This window comes from Orbicella franksi, chromosome 14, assembly GCF_964199315.1.
Source record: "Orbicella franksi chromosome 14, jaOrbFran1.1, whole genome shotgun sequence".
Taxonomy (NCBI): Eukaryota; Metazoa; Cnidaria; class Anthozoa; order Scleractinia; family Merulinidae; genus Orbicella; species Orbicella franksi.
The window spans coordinates 18,477,102-18,495,833 of record NC_138158.1 but is presented as its reverse complement, the minus strand read 5'-3'; the positions used below and the strand labels follow the sequence as shown (position 1 = coordinate 18,495,833).

General features: G+C 40.1%; 2 protein-coding genes across 3 annotated transcripts in view; one reads left to right on the top strand and one right to left on the bottom strand.

Annotated features, from left to right (window-relative positions):
• The window catches only part of LOC145468727 (dystrophin-like), a 29,233-nt gene extending 15,425 nt beyond the window's left edge, over positions 1-13,808 (top strand). Inside the window, exons 15-25 of one of the 2 annotated variants that reach the window (XM_081452428.1) lie at positions 282-353; positions 1,337-1,375; positions 2,831-2,855; positions 3,448-3,539; positions 4,205-4,409; positions 5,508-5,621; positions 8,222-8,720; positions 9,109-9,204; positions 10,983-11,056; positions 11,492-11,559; positions 12,126-13,808. In XM_081452428.1, coding sequence (XP_081308554.1) covers positions 282-353; positions 1,337-1,375; positions 2,831-2,855; positions 3,448-3,539; positions 4,205-4,409; positions 5,508-5,621; positions 8,222-8,720; positions 9,109-9,204; positions 10,983-11,056; positions 11,492-11,559; positions 12,126-12,156 — 1,315 coding nt within the window. In that variant the 3' untranslated portion in view covers positions 12,157-13,808. The remainder of the gene's footprint in view (positions 1-281; positions 354-1,336; positions 1,376-2,830; positions 2,856-3,447; positions 3,540-4,204; positions 4,410-5,507; positions 5,622-8,221; positions 8,721-9,108; positions 9,205-10,982; positions 11,057-11,491; positions 11,560-12,125) is intronic. The other variant, XM_081452430.1, reaches the window with a different exon arrangement.
• A 380-nt stretch (positions 13,809-14,188) lies between these two features.
• LOC145467173 (uncharacterized) overlaps positions 14,189-18,732 on the bottom strand; it is a 28,347-nt gene continuing 23,803 nt past the window's right edge. The window contains exons 12-15 of the mRNA XM_081450724.1: positions 17,396-17,525; positions 16,071-16,343; positions 15,176-15,302; positions 14,189-14,969 (exon numbers count right to left, since the gene is read on the bottom strand). Of these exons, the coding sequence (XP_081306850.1) occupies positions 14,653-14,969; positions 15,176-15,302; positions 16,071-16,343; positions 17,396-17,525 (847 nt within the window). The 3' untranslated portion in view covers positions 14,189-14,652. The remainder of the gene's footprint in view (positions 14,970-15,175; positions 15,303-16,070; positions 16,344-17,395; positions 17,526-18,732) is intronic.

Sequence of the window (18,732 nt, the reverse complement as noted above, 5' to 3'; positions counted from 1 at the left end):
CATTTCTGCCTCCTTCCCTACCTACCTGCCTTCGTACTTGCATGTCTACCAGCCTGCCTGTCCACCTCCATGTCTGCCTTCCTCTCTCCTAATAACTGCCTGCCCTGCCTGCCAGCCTGCCTTACTCTATCCCTGCCTGTCAACTAGTCTTCTTGCCTGTTTACCTGCCTATCATCTTCCTCTCCCCTAATACGTATCTCCCTACCTACCCTCCCTTCATTTTCCTTCCTTGCTTTCTTCACTTCATTCTTATTTAGTTTTTTGTTCTTTATAATTGTTAGACTCAGCGACCACGAGACAAAAAAGGATGAAGAAGTAATCAAGGAACGGCCTGTAATGGCAGGACCTGACATGTAAGTTATTATTTGAGAAAGCGAAGTGAATCGAAGTTCTTTGCTTCCACGCAGTGTAGCTTACTACGATTCTCAGTTGAGTAAGGCGCGACGGAGCTTTGGTGACGAAGTTTTGGACTTAAAATTACGGTGTTGCCACGGCCAACCTTCCTCGTGTCCAATGGCAACAATATTGTCGCCTACAATTTCGCGCGCTTTGCTGCCAATGACGTCAAAGGCCGACAAGTTGCTACTGGAATCGGAGCCGGTTGCCCGTGACAACAAGACAAGTTGAACGTTGAAACCTGGTCGTCAAACTTTCGTCGCACCTTACTCAACTGGCAATCGTAGTATCTGTTTGTTGGGAGGGCTTCATATGGCAGTGAACTGGAAATTCGCTGATTGTGGTTATGCAAAGAATCCTGAAAAACCAGCGTTATTGCGGGTTGGGTAAAGTTGTCAAACGAATTTTAACAGTCAAATAATGGCAAAGTCCTTAGCGGACTCTTAAACACTATAATAATCCATGCTATAGTAATTTTTTAGAGTAGTTCTCCAAATCCTTTCGACAGTGGATGGGTGTTTTAAGTCCCGTACAATTGGTCCAAAAACCTCGTGCAAAATTCTGTAACCAATCAGAGTAATGATGTTATCTTTCCGGCCAGTCAGATGTGGAATCGTTACTTTGTCTACGCGCCTTTTCCCGCGCTTATCTCCTGTTACACATTTTCCCGTGCTAACGGTCGGTTAAACTATACATCAGCACTTGCCACCAGGTATGAGTTTTCGCGCGCTTTTCACATCTGTGCTTGCCCACAGTTATTGTGTGTTTTCCTACGCATTTCGCCAGTTACGAATCTTCGCGTGCTTGCTACTGATTAGATATTTCGCCTCGAATTCTTTTGGGTTTGTCAGTCTTTGGAAAATCGCTCTTGACCAATGAAAAGGGTTGTATTGTCAATGTGTATCACCTTAATTTTATCTGGTGATTTTTATTTCTTTAGGGAAGACGGACATCGTCCTATAAGACATTATTCAAAAAGGTAATTCAGTTTGTCAGTTCGAAACTAATCATTTACAGCTCTGCCTTTAATAACTGCATTGTAAAGACACGAATGACCATAGTTGTGAACACAACTTAAAAGAGCTCACTCACGGTATTTTGAGTTATTTTGGCCACGCACAAAATTACCTTTAACAACAACAACAACAAAATTACAATTAAATTGAAGGAAACCTGAAAATAATGGTTTACTAAAATAGAAAAGCACCAAAGAGATAGTAATGAACCATAAAGGAACAAGGGTGGTTAAGGAGGGCGAAGATTAACGCGGATTACAAACGAAGAACTTGAAAATTTTGGGCTAAATATTTCAAGATGCGCAAACCGTGATATAGCTTCTAAGAGCAGTTTTAAAAAGAACACTTGAAAAGGAAAAATATTCCGGCTTAAACGTTCCGGCTTAAATCTTTTTCAGGCGTTATTTTCACAACTGCTTAAAGGAGAAGGTCACTCCAAAAAGTGTTTATCTTTTTTCAACGTTGATAAAAAACCTCGCACTAAGTTTAGCCACTCACCGAAGTTTCAGCTTCTAAAGTGCAGGTTTTCCCTATGAAATTCGTCTCCACAGAAGCCCAAAATTTCTCCATCGTCGCCGCCATTTTGAACACTACTCAGCAGCCAGGCCGCGTTTTCGTGACGTCATTCCGTCCAAGAGATTTTGTCCAAATGGCTTCCGACAAGCCTTTCAGCTACCACTCTGAATTATGGCTGCTCTTAAGCCAAATCATTTTGAGCCAAACATGTTCTAAACTCCGAAAGTGATAGCAGTGAAGAAGTGAAGTGGATAATCGCTTGGAAAAAATACATTTTGCTGACCTTGTGAAGGATGCCAAGTCAGTTGCAGGGTTTTCTGCTTCTCGCCAGTTTCGAGTCGGACGGAATGACCTGACATAAACACGGCCTGGCTGCCAAATACAGTTTTAAAATGGCGGTCTCAGAAGTCGAATAATGGTCTTCTTTCGAGATGATTTTCTTCAGGCCAGTAGGCTTTTTAGAGGCTGAAACTTCGGTGCGTGGAAAAGCTGAATGTTAACTTGCTATAGGTGAAGACGTAAAAGTAAGCTTTTTGGAGTGACCTTCCCCTTAAAATCAGTTGTGTATACCATGTAACTGTGATGATTATTCATGTCTTCATATTTTTCTTTCCAGTTGAGTTCAAATTTGAGAACTTTCATATATTGATTCACTTGCAATATATATTTAGCTAGCTCTACAGGCACTGATATATAAATGTACCCTAAACGGATAAGCCGGATTTGAAATTAGGAAGTCCCTGGTTCAAATCCTCTGTCCTCCCACGTGCATATGATGGCGTTGTTTTCGGTCTTGCAGAGTTTAACTCCTTGGTCACACTATAAAAAAACAACATCCACAACTGGCCAAACTTCCAGCTGAAGCTTTAAGAAAATCAATTTTGCTTTTGTTTTCGTTGCAGCTTAACTGATAGACCAGAGTCAGCGGTATGTATCTTGACATGGAAATAATTAACAATTATTCCACGAGTGCGAGTGGAATGATTGTTTTATTAAAAATGCCCCCCAAAATCTAGAAAACTGAAATAAAATTTAAAAAACTTACGCCTACGCTTACCAATGTGTAGAGCATGTTATAATGGGTCATATACCATGATGGCTAAGCCAGTGAAAACTTACGAATTGCATTATCCTATTTTCCTGTCTTTAATAATCTGAGTTAGACCACAGCAAGACGAGTTTGTGTGGAAGTATGTTAAGCTGGCCTCGCGAGCTTAACTCCATTTTTTTTTAGGCAAGTTTGAACTAAGATAACTCTTTAGCAAGCCCCAAGCAAGCCTGTATTAAGATATTTGAGCAACAGACCACAAGTTTTTATGGTTTACAAGTGATTTATCAGCGTGTAAACCATAAAAACTTGTGGTCTATTGCTTTTATATAATAATTCAGAAGACACGCGAAATTTCCATGAGTTTACTGGCACAATAAACCATAGCTGATTGACCAATCTGAGCGCGCGCATTGATTTGATTATTATATAAAACGTGTTATTCATTTGCTGCTTTTTCGTTTATTTTAGTCTCCCAGTACCACGCAAGTTGAGAGAGACATGGACAGTCAAGAGAAGCGAGATCTGGAAGACCTGATAACAAGTTTAGAGAACGATAACAGGTTTGGCATGAATTCCTTACCAATCTCGGGTCTTCTACTGTCCTTCAAATCAAATGAGAACTTGCAGTTTTTTAATTCAAGCTAGAAAAACACCATTAGGGTGATGATAAAACCAAGAAGGTAACGAGCAAGATTACGATAGCTTAAACAAGATAACTAGAAACGTGTAGGCCAAAGATTTGAAGATGCGCCTTTACGTTAAGTTTGCTTAACGTTCACCTTATGGTCGGCGCGCTGGCTTCGTAGTTAGCGCGCTCGACTCCGGATGGAGCGGTCAGGACTCGAGCCCTAGCCGGGGACAATGTGTTGTGTTCTTGGGCAAGACACTTTACACTCACAGTATCTCTATACACCCAGGTGTATAAATGGGTTCTTGGGAATTTACTGCTGGCGGGTAAGCCTGCGATGGACTAGCATCCCATCCAAGGAGGAATAGAAATACTCCTAGTCGCTTCATGCTACATAGAAATTGGAGATAAGCGCGGGCCTGATGGACCATTTGCCTCGTATGCAGAATTTACTTTACGACTTTGGGCATCCGTTGGTACTCCCATATTTATGAATTCTACGAGATAAGATGTCCAGATTCTTACAGAAAAAGTAACTTTATATGTTCATATAGTACACTCACGATTGATTTAGTTCATTCTTGTTCTTTTGTAAAGAGCGCTACAGGGTGAGATCAACAGCATTCAACACCTGCAACGCCAGAACCAAAAGGGACATAGCGTCGTACCTTATGAGGACCCGGCGAGAGAGGCCTTTTTACGACAGCAGAGGGAACGGCTGGAGGCGCGCGAGGAGGTCCTCGAGGAACATAATCACCAACTGCAAGTTCAGCTCCACCGTTTAAGGATCCTTTTGCAACAGGTACAGACTCAAATAGAGCTGCGGCGCTCCCAACATTGGGTTTAATTTACTTTGATAAAAGTTTCTGTTTGAATAGGAAGCTTCTAGTATGTGTTGCTTGTTTTCACCAGAACGTTCTGTATAGGTTTGAGAAAAACCTATTAATATTTTGGGAAAATGTGACAAACGTTTCACGCTAAGATTAGCGTCACTTTGGCATTTCATATAAAGGGAAATTGGGGTTTTGTTTTCTGTTTTAAAACCATGTTGTTAGCTTGAATTTCGTTGGCATTCAAACGACAGCAATATTGATATTTCCAGCATCTCTCGGCAATTAAACTTAAAACAGCGTTCAGTAACTTGTCATCCATGTAAAACGTTTCAAGGGCATAAATGTTAACGCAAGTACTGTATGCTTTTTCTTTGCGAGCAGTTAATTATTTAAAAAATAGCACGTTGAGATTTTACGTTCTTGAACTGGAGAGGATAGGATTTTAAGATTTTGTTTTGTGGTTTGGCACGAAAAAATTGACAAGGCTTTTAACCTAACATGTGCTTGTAAGATGAACTTTTAAAAACTGAAACTGTGCTAAATCCTCCGAACATTGGTAAGTAACACATTAAACTGCATCATTCTAAGCCTTGACAAAGCACAATTGTGTAAAAATTTAATCTCTGATAACAGACTTTCTCTTGGACGCTCAATTCCTCCCTCGCTGAGAGGGCTGGAGCCGAAAAATTGGATTCTGATGACGTAGTGCTATGACGTAGCTCTACGGATATCCGTGTGAGTCTTTCATTGGTTTATGCCGGATTTGAAATTTCGCGCGAAAATAACAACCAATCAGAGACAATTTACGGATTTTTGTAAAACATCGTCATGTATGGATCTTTTTGGGTCCAGTCTCAGAAATGGAGTCCTAAACGTGTTTTGAGCGAGGGAAGAACTGAGCGCTGGAAGAGATATCTCTGCTTGCCAGACTAACTTAATCTAAACTGCCTGCTTGTTTGTAAACCCAAGTTAAACTTAATTTATATAACACATTTGTAATAACCAGTAATCATTAAAAACACTATTCAATTTAAAACCCGTGGTATGGTATCATTTATCTATCTTAGGAAGAAAACACACTTTCCGGTCTTATTAGAGACGAAGAGAAAATGGCGGCAAAGTTTGCCCGTGAACGCATGGCTCAGATATGTAAAGATGACGCAAACTTCAAACCATCTACGGTAGTACACATTAAATTTTTTGTTTTGTTTTGATTTCTGTTACGAAGAGAATTTTGAGACAGCAGCAAATTGAATGGGTTTGTTCTTTCCAAGCGAGTGGCTCCGAATGCAGTAAACTTGGAACGTCAAGTAAAGTATTTTTACAAAAGCAAAAAAAGTTAAAGCATGTCAAGTTTTTCTCGTAGAAGTTTTCATTTGGACGGAATAAGGCCGGAAAAGAAAGGAATAAAGAGCTAAGCTTTTTAATTTGATGCTAACTTGCATACCCTGACCAAATGAAAACACTTGTGTCATTTCCAGAGTCGCACGCTTGCTACGAGCACACCCGCTCATTTAATCGCTTTGTCGGAGGCTTTGAGGTCTTGTTCACACGATCGTATTCGTTTCGTCGCCACCCGTTCACACTAAAACACGCGAAGAGTAGACTTAACGACATAAGATGCACGGGAAATCGCCCAGTGCAACACACGACCAAAGGACCGTGTCTCTCGCCAGTTTGGTTACAGCCAGTACGAAGTTAAATGGAGCTCTTCTTTTAGCAGGGAGTTTTAGAAAGCGTTTCAAAGAATTTTTTTGTGCTTTGCTTGAGTGGTGTTTCCATGGCAATCTTTCTCAGAGCTTCTGCTTCTAGTTCAGTTGAGGCCCTCTCTCTGTCACGCAACGCTTTGCTCTTGGGCATTGCGTTGCGTGACAGAAGGAAAGACAGAACTGGGCTAAAAGGCGTCGTTTTGTTTCAAATGCTTTGGCTTGCTTTTCAAGTGATCTCTCTAGGAAAACAAATAAATTTCGCTATAAGTAAATAAATGCTGAAAAAAATAATAAAAAGTGTTGGAAATAAATCCTTTAAAAGGGAAAACTTAACTCATAAAACATAAAAAGCTACATCTTTTTATCATAAACACTTTTTTTCCGAAAGATCTTGTAATCAACAGGATTTTTGCGTCGCTTATTTTATGTTTAAAAATTTCAAACGCCTATTGAAATGTTAAACACAATACTTTTGATACATTATTTATTATATGACTGCAATCGCCACCTTATTAGAAGCCTTGTGGGGTTTTTTTCCTAACTAGTCAACATCGAACACTTATGGAACTGTAATCCCTTATTTGGCTGAAATATCCAAAAATCTAATTTCTGTATTATCAAACCCCTCGTACACCAAAATATACTTTTCAAGTTCGTTTGCGCTTGCTATCGGATCTCAGGTATACGGTAAGTTGAGAATAACTTTCTAAGGTTTTATCAAGGGTGATTTCGCTATGAATATTTTCTTGTTCTGGTAAGTGTGTTTTATATAGAAATGAATTTAAATCACGTGTTTTAAAATTGCGAAGAAAATGTAGTGAAGAAATTCTTCTTGTAGTTTGGTTATGAGCTCAATAGGTAAAGCATTACCTACAGGAGCGCAGAGGTCGTAGATTCATCTCGTTGAAGCCCTAAATTTTTCCCAGTCTTCTTTGAAACTGCTTTTAAGGTTATTCCCCAGTAATGCATTGCGCATCCCTACTGCGCATAATTTCACGCGTGATTAGCGCGCGCGCATTAGAAATGGCGGCTTTTTCTTTACAACTGGACCTCGCCATAGAGATAAATCGTCATTTTCTCGCAAACGACCTATCATTTTTTTTCTGTTGTTTTGAATTGAGTATTAAATGTCTCTGTGTAAAATAAATATGGACCAATTCTCAGTGTAGAACAAAAAGCAATCGTCGGAAACGTGAATTTTGCAAGCAATCGTAACTACAATCATGGTGCTATTATAAGGATTTATATGGGTATAAACAAGGTGCTGTTGCTCCTAAACGAACATGGGGACCCTCATTTTTATTTCAAAATATAAGTTCCTATAATATAAACAATCAATAGGCAAAGTTTCACAAAAATCTCATTGCAGGTTCTATTTCAGTGGAATGACCTTAAAATTGCAGCTCTGAGGGTTCTTTCTTCTCTTACACTTTGTTCACAGTCTATATATGTATTCATCCATGTACACCGTTTGTCATTTTATTTCTTTCACGAAAATTTTCAATATGACACATGTATGCTGCCAATGTGTTGCTGCATAGCTTTGTTGGTAGAGCAGCGGACATTTGTTATTTTCCCAAGAAATTGCCCGGTATCGATGTAAACAGACGGATAAAAATACAGGTGCTGAAGGGAGAAATTAGGAGGCATTTTAGGAATAAATTATTCATCCTAAGATCACACCAAACACAGTAATTCGAGACTTTTACCTGCAGGACTCAAACTCTTCAGCAGCTGGAGATATCAAGTCCAATGGGCTGAGCTTTAAACCACAAGACGAAGAGTAGCTTTCTTCGATGAAACAAACAAACAAACATGTTTCAGCTTTGGCCGCTTGTCAGTGGGAAATCCACTGAGGAAGAAACAAGCACGAAACTGTTTTTGATGTTGTTGCTGCTGCTGTTGCTTGGCGTGGATTTTGGCGTTTTTTATGACACATTTTATACACAAAATGAAGTCTTTCTAGTTCCTATCGTCTTGTGTATCAACAGCTACAAAAGTACAGTACATTCAGCGCAAGTGTAACGCAACAGTTAGGTACACATGACGCTGAAGCTTGTTCTCCGTTTTAGGGTGATGTTTCGCAGCTTTCTCCTCCAATGAAGTCGGCGCTTCAGTCTTCATCTAAGCCTTTCACCGGTCAGTCTACCGCAGAGAGCACTGTCATGGCCCCCCTGACGAGTTCCCAGCCGAACAGCGGCATGGGTTCATCGACAGTAAATGCTTCCGGTGGTACCTACCCTTCATCAACTGTACCGCGTGTTTCACCCACTTATCCTCCCGTTCGTCCTACCACCGTTCCCCAAGCCGCCTACCTAACCCCGGGTCCTTCAATTCAAGCGTATCCCCCACAGTACTCATTGTCGCCTGGTATAACCCCTCCTTGGAGAGACTCGTACTCACAATCACCACTCGGTGCTGTCCGGAGGGCCTCGTCTAGTAGTCTATTTGCCCCCAAGACAGCTGCAGAGCTAGGACTTCTAGACCGACCAGACACTTCGTATGAAGGAATGGAGTTAAGCAACATTGTGGACAGAATGACTTCAGCTTTTCCTCTGGACGTTCATTCAGGTAATTCTATTTTCGTTACTTTAATATCAAGCGGGTAAGTTACAATATTTGTTTTATTGTCTGTACAGTGGTGCTGAAAAGTCATGCTGACGAATGATGGAATAAAACGTCAATTTTAAAGTTTACATTTTAAAATACTAATACAGTCGAACTTCTTTAAGACGGATACCAGAAGGGCAGAGCTGGGTGTCTGTATTACAGAGGTGTCTGTAATGATATGTAGTGTTTTCTGTACATGTGTGGTAGAAGTGTCCATGGTTTATGAATTCTGGTTTAAGTTCTCTGTGACTAAGTCATCTGTCTCTAATATAGAAGTGTCTGTGTTATGCAGACCTTGTAACAACAGGTCCATAAAGAGAGGTTTGACTCTAATTGTGTTTGTTTTCAGACATGCCTGTGGATGTACATAATGATCTATTTCTCTCTGCAAGTCTTATCGGCGAAGCCATGCAGTCCATGGTGACAACAGTATCGCGGAAAACTGGTAACGAGCAACTTCTCGATAATTTAAAATAACGACTCTTTTATTTGAAAATTGTAATGCGTGTCGCTAAGCAATGTTAAGAATTATTTGATTTTCAGCCTCGCGCTGACTTGACAACTTTCGGAGTACTTGGAAATGTTCGGCAGTGCTCGAGAATGCTCGGAAGTCGTTGTCAAGTCTTTGATTTGAGAACAAAAATCGGAAATCCGCCGAGTGCTTACACAACGCGCTTGTTTCCTCTATTTTTCTTTCCCTCGCCTCAGGGAAATAATTGTGTAATGCGGGATTAAGTTCATCCAAGAGAGGATGAAGAGAGAGTTACTCCGCCATATAGGCCATATTATTAAGTTACTTCGAATATGGCACCCAGTCCTCCCGCGGATAACGTTCCAACGCGCCTTGCGAGTTTGTTTTCGTGGAGGATGAAAACGCGTGTAAAGTCGCTTGTGCTGTCCTCGCGTGTGAAATTTGCGTCACAGGATTGGCTATTTATACAGTGAAACCTGTATTAAGCGGACACCCTTGGGACACTCACTAGTGTCCGCTTAATACAGGGTGTCCGCTGTAAGCAGGTTCTAATACGTTGTGCAATAATATTGTAAAATTATTAACCCTTTTGTAACTCAGCGTAAAACAGTGTTAGATTAAAGACTGCTCATAGCACAATTTCCAGTCAGTCAGTGCATCAATCTGGAATAATCTACTTAGCTTTAAAACGACATCGCTGAACAATGTTAAAGGAGTCTGAGTTGAGCTTTGAGAAGTAAACAGCCCTTAAAGTGTCCGCCTATTGCAGGTTTTGTGTAACAAAATGGCTTAATGTCAGTGTCCGCTGAGTAAGAACGAAGCATAAAACTTCGACCGCTTCGCATCCATAATAGCGGTTGTTCTGAAACTTTGAATTTACCTCATGTAAGTAGTTGCGAAATGTTTACATTTTGTGATGTCTTACATGAAACAAAGCAAAAAAAACGCAATCAAACTCTCGAGATTGCTCAGTACGGACTGGAAATCATCTTTAATATGGGGTCCGCTTAATACAGGTTTCACTGCAAATCCTCCTGGGATTTCTGAACCCGGAGTGAACTAAAAATAACTTGAGAGGGATACTGATACCTTAGGAATAAGGCTTCTTTGATTCATTAACTCTCTTAGCCTCCATCTTCTCTTGGTACGCCCTAGGATTTAGACATAAATACATGACATAAACATGGCACGATTTCTTGGGCAATTCTGTTATCCAAGGGGGGAAGGTGCAATGAGGTTAACCCTATTTGAAGCACCAACCCGTGAGACAAGGCCAGGCCACAACACCGGGAACTACATACCCTACACTTTGCAATAAGTGTGTGGGTTCTTTAACGTCCCCTGCTAACCATGTAACACTGAAGATGCAGGAGACGGCGCCTATGGTTTAAAGTCCTTATCCGAAAGACTTGAACGTCTAACCATTTGCGCATTCTCCTCTGTTGTTTGAAGACGCTGAGTGTTGGTCCGCTCTGGGGCTCGAATTAGTTTGAATCAATTTGAAATGAAGTTTCACTGTCTATCAATTATGTCCTTGTTAGGAATATTTTCTTATTATCATCGTCATCATCATCTTTATCATTATAAGTGAATGTGAAGATTTGCAAATAGGTTTTCTGAGGAGATTTTAATAAAGTTCTTGTTTTGATTATTTATTTATTTATTGTTATTGTTATTGTTATTGTTATTGTTATTGTCATTGTCATTGTTATTGTTATCATTATTATTTTATAATCTCCGTCTTTGTACAGGTGCAAGGAAAGGTGCCTTAGAAGCCGGAGGAACATCCAAAAGAGACTCCGGAGAATCCCATAACTATGATCAGGTAAGAGAACATTACCTCCATCTAAAAATTGTTTTCATACATTTTCCCTTTGTTTTTCTACTGGTCTTAACCAATATTTTGCTTTTCATCGGGCTTGCATGGCGTTGGTGTTACAAGCGTGTTAACATAATTAAGGTCAATGACCAAGTTCTGTGTAGTCTGAGAAACGCGAACGACGACGACTAATTTTTCGTATTTCCATTTGGAATTTAACGCTGTCATTACATGTTTAGCCTGAGCACGTTTTTAGAGCCATTGACGTACTGAACAGATCTAGACAATTTTGAATCGTGCTCAGCCTTACGCAAGTGCTTACGGTCGCGCATGCGCTTTTAATGATTCGCTGTCAGGGCCTCGTTTTCGATCTCGCTCTCGTTCTCATTCTCTCCCTCTTCGTATCGTGGAATTCAACCAATATCATATCACTTTTGCTAGGATAATTCAGTTTATGGAGAATGGCCTCGTGAAGATCCTGATGCAGGCAACAGATTCTCGATTCACAGGTTCGTGGGAGTTGTTTCCTATTTAGATCAAGACACATTTTAGCATCAGAAGATTCGATGGTTCTTGCTCTTGGAAATGTTACTAGGTGCTGCTATTCCTGTTGTGTTTCAGTTTGTGTTATGACTGTTTAGTCCTGTGGGAATACACCCTCCTAGGATTTCTGAAGTCGTGTGTGATGTTGGAATAACTTAGGGTCATGTTGCAGCCCTCGTGAGGTCTCACATGAATGGCTTGAAACCTTTTGAGAGGACAATAGAAAAAACAACAGAGACAATGCCCCCTAGCCTTTAAACAATAACAGCTGCTGCAATGACGACAAGTAGAATTACAAGCTTACAAGAGCTGCTACACTACCAATAACTTAAGAGGAATTTACTCACCCACCCTTCATGTTCTCTTGATCTTAGTAAATACTGATTTAGATAGCAAGGCTCAGTGTTTTTTGTAAGTAATATAAGTTGTTAAATAGTAATTTTTCTGAGGCCGGTTTTAGCTGAATCAGGCTGTTTCAGCAGATTTTTATTTTCGTCGTTTATTTTATTTTCTTTCGTTTTTCCGGTTGCAGTACCGATGGGTATGAGTACGGTCCCCTTTGACTTCTTAGAAAATTGAAGTGTCCTTCAGAGGCCGACTTTGGAAGATGCGCTGAGGCCAGCTGTATCAACGTGAACTCAAGGCTTGACCACTCACATCCGCTAACCGGCCAAGGGAAATCGCTACTTTCACGTCTGAATGTTAGGGCTGGTTTTCACTTCGACAAAAGCATGGACATAAGCCACTAGCGTAGACACAGTGAGGTGTTGTTAAGTAGGACCATCAATCCCGTTCCCCTTGACCAGCGGTCGCGAAACAAAAAAACCTTGGTAAGTTATGTTTGGGATTTCGAAAATGTCAGACTTCCGGTTGAATAGCCCATGTCCGAGTTGCCTTCAACCTCTGTATCAAAGTGAGGTCTGGTGCACAACCATTTATATGAAAATGAGTTTAATTTGCGTGTGACTGAAATCTCATTCTCATATGACAGGATGAGTATCAAGACTCGCTTTGCGCAGGCCTAGTTGACAAACACGTGGCTCAATCAAGTTGGTGGAGTTTTACTTCCGCTCATTTCTACTGTTTTTAAAACCAAACAAAATCGAGCCTGTAACGGATATCTCGAGAGTCGTTCGTTTTGTCAAGCTTTCGCAGTGAGCAACGAAGACTCGAGGAGCGGGGTTGTAGCGCCACAAAAGTTTCACAACAAAGGCGCTAATTATCAAGACCTTACTGCCTCTGTGTATGATTCTTATGCTTATGCGCGAGTGAAAGCCTTTAGTGCTTTCGTAACCATGGTTTCATCCGCATGTGAATCGAGAACGCACTGGAGATCCTATTATGCGAGACTCATATCACTCTCTTCTTTGCTCGCTCAGGTTCTGTCCACACTACGCCGGAGAAATTTGAAAAGGCAGCTTTATTTATACGGTTAGGCCTACCGTCCACTTTAATCTGTCACGAAAACGGAGCTTTTCGAAAACGATGGTGTTCTCGGCCACGATAACCATGTGATTTCCCTGACCGCGTTTTTCTCAGGCACAAATCCAAAACAACCGGTGACAGGTGCGTTTTTACATTCTTTCGGCGTAGTGTGGACGGAAAACATTTGGTGTGTTTTTAGAGTGAAATCTTCGTGTTCAAATTCCTCCGGCGTAGTTTGAACGGCATCGTTCATTTGCGACCACCCAAAACCCTTTCAAAATAGCCACTTTTTGTTAAATTTACTCTTTAAAAGCGGCAGATTGTAAAGCGTATCGTTTGTATGTATCATGATTACACGATCAACTAGAGACTAATCATAACTTAAACAAGATCTATAGAGTACATAAAACAAGTGACTTTATAATGTACATAGCTACTTGGCGTCAGCAGTAAGTAAGACAGATCGTACAGTCGAACCTCGATTATCCGGACTCGTTGGGAGTAGACTATATAGTCCGGATAATCGAGGGTCCGGATAATCGAAAATATGAATATTAATGAAGAACAAAACTGTTTAAATATAAAGCAACATTCAATCGTGAAACAACACTTTTACAAATCATTTGGAAAACAATATGGCCTACGGTACATCTTGAGCCACTCAACTCTGAGCCAATCAAAACTCATTCGAGTGTTCTTCATTAGTTACGACGCGTGCGAGCGCTGCTTTTGCTCTTTAAAACCAAAACAAACTCGCTTTTGACTGCACTTTTCAATGCTATAGTTTTAAAAAGAATATTGCTACGGATCTTAATCATGACTAATAAACATTCATGACAAAATTGGGACTAGGTTCGACTGTATCGTTTCAATTAGAGACAAAATTTTATTTGCAGTTATGAATAAAGAACTCTGCTCCATATTTATTTTTAAAAAGTTGAAACTAACAACAGTTTATTTATTGTATTGTATCGAGCAACCTGCCGCAGAAAGGTTTTGTTTTTTGGTTTAAATTGCGTTTATTACGAATGTTTTTAAGTCTGGGTTGTTTGAATTAATAAATTCTCAAACCCTCATAACAAAAAGCCTTTTGTGTGGACTCTCAATCTTGTAATTTCCTTTGGTGAAGAAACATAGGTAATAAAAATAGTAATACAACGAACAGTTCAAAGAATGCCAAGGATAAACCTTGGTTTTAATAACGGCATAAGCAAAAAGTGATCAAAACAGCCTTGAGGACGTTCTCGCAAAAATCGTCCAATACCCCAGGTTTTTTTCAAGCTTTTATGTGGCTAGAGAATGAAGTTAAATGTGCCAGAAATGCAAGAAAAAATCAGGTTTAGGGTAAGATTGCACGAAAGTTTCTGAAATATTCACAAAATCTGTATTTCATGCAACTTTTGCCTTACTTTTATAGTGCCGGATTGTACGGCAAAAACATATGTAACCGAGCGTTTATATAGCAACGACCATATCATGAATTAGTGCTTCCAAACAAAAGGATATGTTTACTAGGAAAGAATAAAACACGTTCTCTCAAGGAGAGAAATATTGGTTGCTGTGACGTCATGTGAAAACAAACTTTTTGGTCTCTCTGCTACTCTCCCCCTATTAAAGTGATGTAGAAGTTTTTGTTACAACCTGTATTTTTGACATTCTGGTCTGTGCTCTTTCCAGTGTTTTTCTTGACATGTCTTACTGCAGTAGAACACTCTCTTACAACCAGAGCACCTCTTCAAATTTTCCGGCTTTGAATGACAAAGGGCGCATTCAGGCTCTCTTAGAGGAGCTGCCCACCGAGGGGGGTCAAAAAAAGATTCATGATCCAGCCCCGTATCAAACGGACCCCTTCGGTGTTGTAACAAGTCTGCCCAGACCTCAGGGCTGCTTCCTGGAGAAATGTCCTCTTCGGATTGGCTAGTTTCTGGCGAAACAGACCGGATGAATGCCCCTGCCACAAAACAAACAAGAAAGACTATAATTTTTTTTCAAATAAAAGCATGATTTTAGTCTTAACGCAAGACTTGTAATTCCGTAGCAAATCTATGATATCCTTTAGAATTGATTTTATACTGAAATGAATAACAGAGAATATGAAAAAAAAGAAGAACACACTCGTAAAGAGAGACGAAGATAATTACATGGCATCTCACTTACCAATATCGAAGGGTTTTTCCCTTGGAAACAAAAGAGTTATGAAGGAATTCTTCCAAACATCAGATTCCCTTTCTTGAGAAACTCGGGCTGCGTTTGTGTACAACATTTTACGAATCAAGCTCTTCTCCTGTTGAAAGGGAAACGAGATAATTTCCTTTGTGTATGAACTATGTTGCGCAGGAAATGGCGTTGGATTGGCCATACGCTCAGAAGAGTTAGCAGCAATGTGGCAAGACAAGCCCTGAACTATCAAACACGGGGAAAGAGGACAGTTGGACGGTCCAGGAACAACAGGAAGCGGTCCATGGCGCAGGCGGTGGAAAGAGTGGAATACTCCTGGAAAGAAAGCCAAACAGTGGCGGATTAAGGGGAGGGGCCCGGGGAACTCGCCTCCCCCCCCCCCCTCTCCCCTTATTTTGAGTAAAAAAGAAGTCACAGAAGGAAGAAAAGCCGGCAGGGCAAGCAAAACAACCCCCCCCCCTCCCACCCCCTTAGCTCAAGGTCTGGATCCGCCACTGACAAAGCATTGGCAAAGAAGCGTGCATGTTGGAGAATACTGGTGGACGCCTTATGCTCCCCCGGAGGTGATGAAGGATAATGATGATCAACTATGTGCAGTTAAGTTACCCACATTTCTCTCAATGTTGATTATATTTTCAAATTGAGATATCTCCTATTAAAGTTAACCGTAAGTTTAGAACCTCCACCTTAGTAAAGGGACAACATATTTATTAAGTGTGCTCAAACGTTGTGGAACTAAACATTACACTCTAAGGAAACACTTAAGAGGTATTCTTCCATTTTCACCTCCTATTTTCTGCTATGAAAGCTCATCTGCAAACATGACCCAGTCCCCTTTCTTTTCAGACAAAAAGACTAGGAACTTCGCGCTCACCTGTTGATCAGCTGTAATTCCGTGGACATCACGAGGCCAGGCTACCGACCAGAAAGATTCCATTAGCTTCATTTGTGTACTTTCTGACTTATTACGAAACATGTCAGCAAAACGTTGACAATCGCAGAAGAGGACCTTAGCGACGGGCAAATATTTCCATTTGTACAACTGTTGTACCACAATGACGAAGCCCTTCTTCCTTGTAAAGCTCTCCGCTGCCAGATATGGTTCTTCGACGATTCCACGCTCATCAATGCAATGTATTATGAGTTCCTTGTTTTAAAAAAAAAATGATGTGAGCTCATCAAGTTACGTTGTAGCTTTTAGAGTTAACCTTTAACTCAAACGGAAAAACTAATAGGCCATTTTGTTGTTCGTGACCCTGGGGGAGAGGGGAAGAAGCACCCTCCCCTTACTCTTTTGTATCAATAGGCCACGTCCGATATATCCATAATCTAACATGGCTCCGAGGCTTTCAGGACAAACTTCTATATTTGGTGGTGTTTTTTTTGTTTGTTTGTTTTTGTTTTTGTTTTTTTTTGTTTTGATTTTTGTTTTTGTTTTTGTTTTTGTTTTTGTATCCAAGTCTCTTTCGGGAATTGAGAGACAAAAGAAACTTAAAAAATTTACAATTTTGACCCGAAAGCCTCGGAGCCATGTTAGAATATTGGTATATCGAACGTGGCCTATTATGATTACATATCACGCTTTATCACTTTACATTAAAAAAAATAGCCGCCATCTTGGATTACAAAAAAAAATGTTCAGAAATGCCAGGACATGCAGAACAAATATTGATTCGAAAACTCCAAAAAATGAAGCAATGCAGGAACTTTTAAAGGACCCTAGTCAGCCACACCTTTGTTTATGTTTCCGTGCAAGAGTTTGGCTATTATTTTTCATTTGGAGTATGTCAAAACGAATGATTTCACTGTGAAACTACTAAAGATAATTAAACATACTTTCAGGAACACAACTTACAGTAAAGCAATAAGATTTCGCTCCACCATGCAATATCAATAATTTCGATGACATCGAAAATGGCGGACGCTGACTAGGATCCTTTCAGATCTTTATAAAATTCAAAATGTATGGCTACCACAGAAGCGTCAAGTTATGTACCCACCAAATTATCTCTGACAATTAAAAAAATTCAAAGTGTGACCATTATAGCTTGAATGATGTTTATTCTATAAGTAGGAAATGCTTGAAATCAGCGCGGGCACCAAGACAGTACTTGTGTAAATACGTACAAAGATTTTTTAATGGAGAACTACTGAGAATACTATGCTTTTTTAGCTAGTTAATTGTAAATCTGTACATACCTTGGGTTTGTCAATGCAAAGTTTTAAAATACTGAGAATGGAATCTCTAAGGTTAAAAAACGGTGAGCCACTTTTGATTTGTTTTTTCAGCTCCAGATCGAGCTTGGTGCGAAACATTCTCCCGCAGATTCTGAAATGAAAATAAAAATTTGAAACGCATGACTATAAATGTGCAGATGGATACTGAGAGAGCAGATAACTACCCTATCCACTTTTATATTAAGAGCCCAGTCACTACCACCTTAAAATTCTCCCGGTCACACTGGAATTAACTGAGGGTGGCCATTCTCACTTTAAGCTGTCAATCCCCGACCAAAGCGAAACAACAAGAAAACAAACCAAGCAATAATCAAGCAAGCAAATCAAAAAGCAAACAAACATACTATGTGTCTTTGGTAATTCGGAGGAGGATTACGAGCTACAACGTTTGCCCACTCTCATCGACTTTGAACCTGTCCAAATTTATCTTGAAAGTGATCGAGAGTGCAGAGTTGTAGATACTCAGCACCCGCGCTGAGTCTTGTTCTGGGCTGCTGAGGCTAAGAGATTCTTTATAGTGTTGATAACAAAACCTTTCTGGGCAAATCTTTTTGGAGGTACTCGAAAAGTGTCCTTTACCGAATTAAAATTAGCGAGAAAATTCCGAAAATAGCCATTTTGGTTACAAAAGTTTTAAAATAGGTCCGCAATGCGTACTTGTGGTCTTATGCTTAGTTTTATTTCATTCGGTTGGAATGTTGTTTTTAAATGTCAGTATCTGGAGTTTGAATTACTACAAATGAGAAGGTAGACAAGTCTTTACAATTTAGTTTGAGTAGGAAATGTATGGTAGAATACTGTTTGCTTACTTAATTTATCCTCTAGTAATAATTATTCATTTAACTTTTAGTCCCAAAGTTGTACATGTAGGGTCAGATGTTTTGCTGTTGTAATGACCAAGACCGTTTAAATACATAACAACATCAACAACTGGGTCCCCTTATATTATATAAATCAAACTGGTTTGTAAGAGCTTGTGTGGTGCAACACGCACCGGATTTCAAGTCAATAAATGTAGGCTTGTGAAAGCGTATTAGTTTCAGTGCAATCCGCACTAAACACAAGCCGAGTCTAGATATGTTGGCTTGCGTGAGCAAACAACACCCGTAAGGCCGAGGAAACGGCTGCAGTTACACAACAACAACGCTACGCCAGAAGCAATGGCCGACGAAACAACTCGAAAATAACGACTCGCTATTACTAATACCCAGTGTACCTGCCAGACAATTTGTACCCCCGGAAGTCTGTCACGTTTCGTCTCGTACTCAAAGTGACATACATAACCTCAAAATCAGCCT